Source organism: Equus quagga, unplaced genomic scaffold (genome assembly GCF_021613505.1).
Source record: "Equus quagga isolate Etosha38 unplaced genomic scaffold, UCLA_HA_Equagga_1.0 HiC_scaffold_2982_RagTag, whole genome shotgun sequence".
Lineage (NCBI taxonomy): Eukaryota > Metazoa > Chordata > Mammalia > Perissodactyla > Equidae > Equus > Equus quagga.
Window position 1 is genome coordinate 5428 of NW_025793497.1, and position 2519 is coordinate 7946.

At 43.9% G+C, this 2519-nt stretch overlaps 1 protein-coding gene across 1 annotated transcript; it reads right to left on the minus strand.

Moving 5' to 3' along the window:
* Positions 1 to 887: 887 nt before the first annotated feature.
* LOC124232173 (gamma-crystallin B) lies at positions 888 to 2516 on the minus strand (the record flags this gene model as incomplete). Its single annotated transcript, XM_046649131.1, has 2 exons — positions 888 to 1163; positions 2379 to 2516. Coding segments are annotated over 2 exons (414 nt in total), but the record flags the coding sequence as incomplete, so codon positions are not given.
* Between the last annotated feature and the right edge of the window lie 3 nt (positions 2517 to 2519).

Genomic DNA, 2519 nt, shown 5'->3' on the forward strand with positions numbered 1-2519 from the left:
ATGGCTCGGGTCGACCTTCATTCCTGGCTCCATCTCTTTCTCTCTCTTACTGTTGTTTTCCTCTAACTCAATTTCCTCATTCTCCTATTTTAAAATTCTTTAATTTATTATATTGTAATTTTTTATTAGTAACCTTAATCCATTTTTTAAAAAATAAACAAACAATACAATCAAACAAACTTCTCCAGAAAATTTTGATTCCTTATTTTCCACTTAGTATTATTTTCTATGTATAATCTTAATACTTTGCTTCCTATTAAAATGCTAGGAAGCTGAGTTTCCCTGTGAGCATGTGGTTTTGGGAGAAATTCTGGAATTCTTCACAAAATACATACAGCAAAGAGATAGTGAATTGTATTTGGACTGGGAATCTCACGCAGGAATGAGGTATTGGAAATGGAATTGGGAGAAAAGGAATCATGGCTGCTAGAAGGACGGGGTGCAATGGACGAGAGGGACCAGTTTTTTTGTTTGTTTATGGAACTGAAGGAAGAGTCTAGATGCTGAGAACGACTTTCCTCATCAGCTAAGACTTGGACTGTACAGGGACCATGGCGGGGCTAACTTGAGGTGTTTAGTGAGTACTAATGTATCATTGTAGTTGCAAATAGATCCTTGTAAGACTAGCCACAAATGGCTTTAGCCAGTTGAATAGAACTTTGAGCCTATGTGGTTTAGTCTTTAAAGAACGCTGGCAATAACGTCTTCTACTTCCTTCCCCTTGTAAGACGTCATTTCTCATCTTGAAAACGTCATTACGTTTAGCCAAGTACCATTATCGCTTATTAAGTCTTAGATTGAAAGAAAACCAGGACTCCATTAGTGCCAGAAACACAAGCTAAATATTTTATTAGATTCTAGGGAGAAAAGTGGAGAATGTAAATACTTCAGTAAAAATCCATGACTCGTCTAAAAGAACCAACTTTGGCATTCACAGCCCCCCAGTCAAGATATCTCCTGTACTCCCCCGGCCTCAGCAGGTACTGCCTTCCCCGGTAGCTGGGCATCTCGTAGAGGACCCACCAGCCCTCCAGCACGTTGAGGGAGTGGACTTCATTGAGGTGGAAGTGGTCCTGAAGAGAGAGACAGTCATCGGTGATTTCTGACATTTGTCCTCTGAAGTCATCTCTCTCGTAGATCCTCATTCTGTAAGCGCCCGTGTGCTGGGGTGGCGGACAGAAGGAAAAAGTAAATGAACACACACAGGAATTAAAGTTCCAGCCCCTGCACCTCCCTGGCCTCAGAACCCAGAGGTTCCCTGAGTCCAAATTCGCTTCCAGAACAGCCAGGTTACAGAGTTAAAGAGCCTCCCTGGCCCCAGCCCCCCCCCCACAGTGAGTCTGATGATTTGTGGGCAACGTGAGGACAGAACTCAGCAGCGGTTCAGCCGCCCCTCCGCCAGTCTCTGTCCTTGGGAATTAAGGTTTGCCTAAAATAAAATTGTTATTAGAGAAAGTCCTTCTCAAAGGAGAAAAGTGAGAGACCGGAAAGTGAAGTCTCATTTGATATATTACTCTTGTTAAAAAGGAACCAACATTTAGCTGTTTTCCGTAAGAGCAGCGTTTTGGGTTTTAGGTACGCTATGGAATGAGGATTATTAAACTCTTGTAAAAATGAGATGCCACATTTTCCTTACCTCTGTTTTCATAGCCTCAGTTTTAGTCCAGATTTCAACCTATCTAACCCTTTAGCTTCCTCTCTGGTTCCCTCGCCTCCACTTATTCATTTCCCCCAGCTGCTAGAATCACCTTCCTAAGCCAGGTTTGAAGGACACTGCACCCACGCTTCCCACACTCAGTTCTCCTAAGAACTCTGCGCTCACTCTCTGAAAGTGTTGACTCTCAAACGTCAGTTGGCGTTGGTCTTTCCTCTGATATGTTCTTCTAAGAGAGCTGGCAGCTATCGACCACGAAATCAGAATTGAAACTAGAGGACAGGGGCCTGTCTTCTCCGGGAACATAATCAAATAGAAAAGTAAGCCAAAGCCACCCAAAGTATTTTTACCAATTAAACAGACCAAGATTGTATTGATAAATTTTGATCTATTGGATTTCTGAGTTGACTTGGCTTAGAATGACCACTTTAAGAAATTACATCTTGAACAGATGGTAACTTGAGTCTCCACCATGCCTTGCTTTTTCTTAATTAGTCTTTGGTCTTTTAATTTTGATTACATTTAAAATATAAAATCTGGGAACGTGTGATTTAAAAAAACCACCAAAGTGACTGAAGAATGGCTTCCCATCTGAGACACCCTCTGGGCCAGACTGCTGGCACCAGGCTCTGCTCCACTGTCTGTGCCCCGGTTGGAACGAAGAATGAGATTTTTAAGCGGCTTTCATTTCCAAAGAGACGAGAGACACGACAGTCACACTCACGGGGGGGATGAGGCGGCAGGAGCGGATGGAGTCGCTTTGGCCCATCCAGTGCTGGGAGTCGGGGTAGTCGCCGCGCCGCACCAAGTACTGGTGGCCCTGGTAGTGGGGGCGCTCGTACAGCATCCAGCAGCCGCTGTCCAC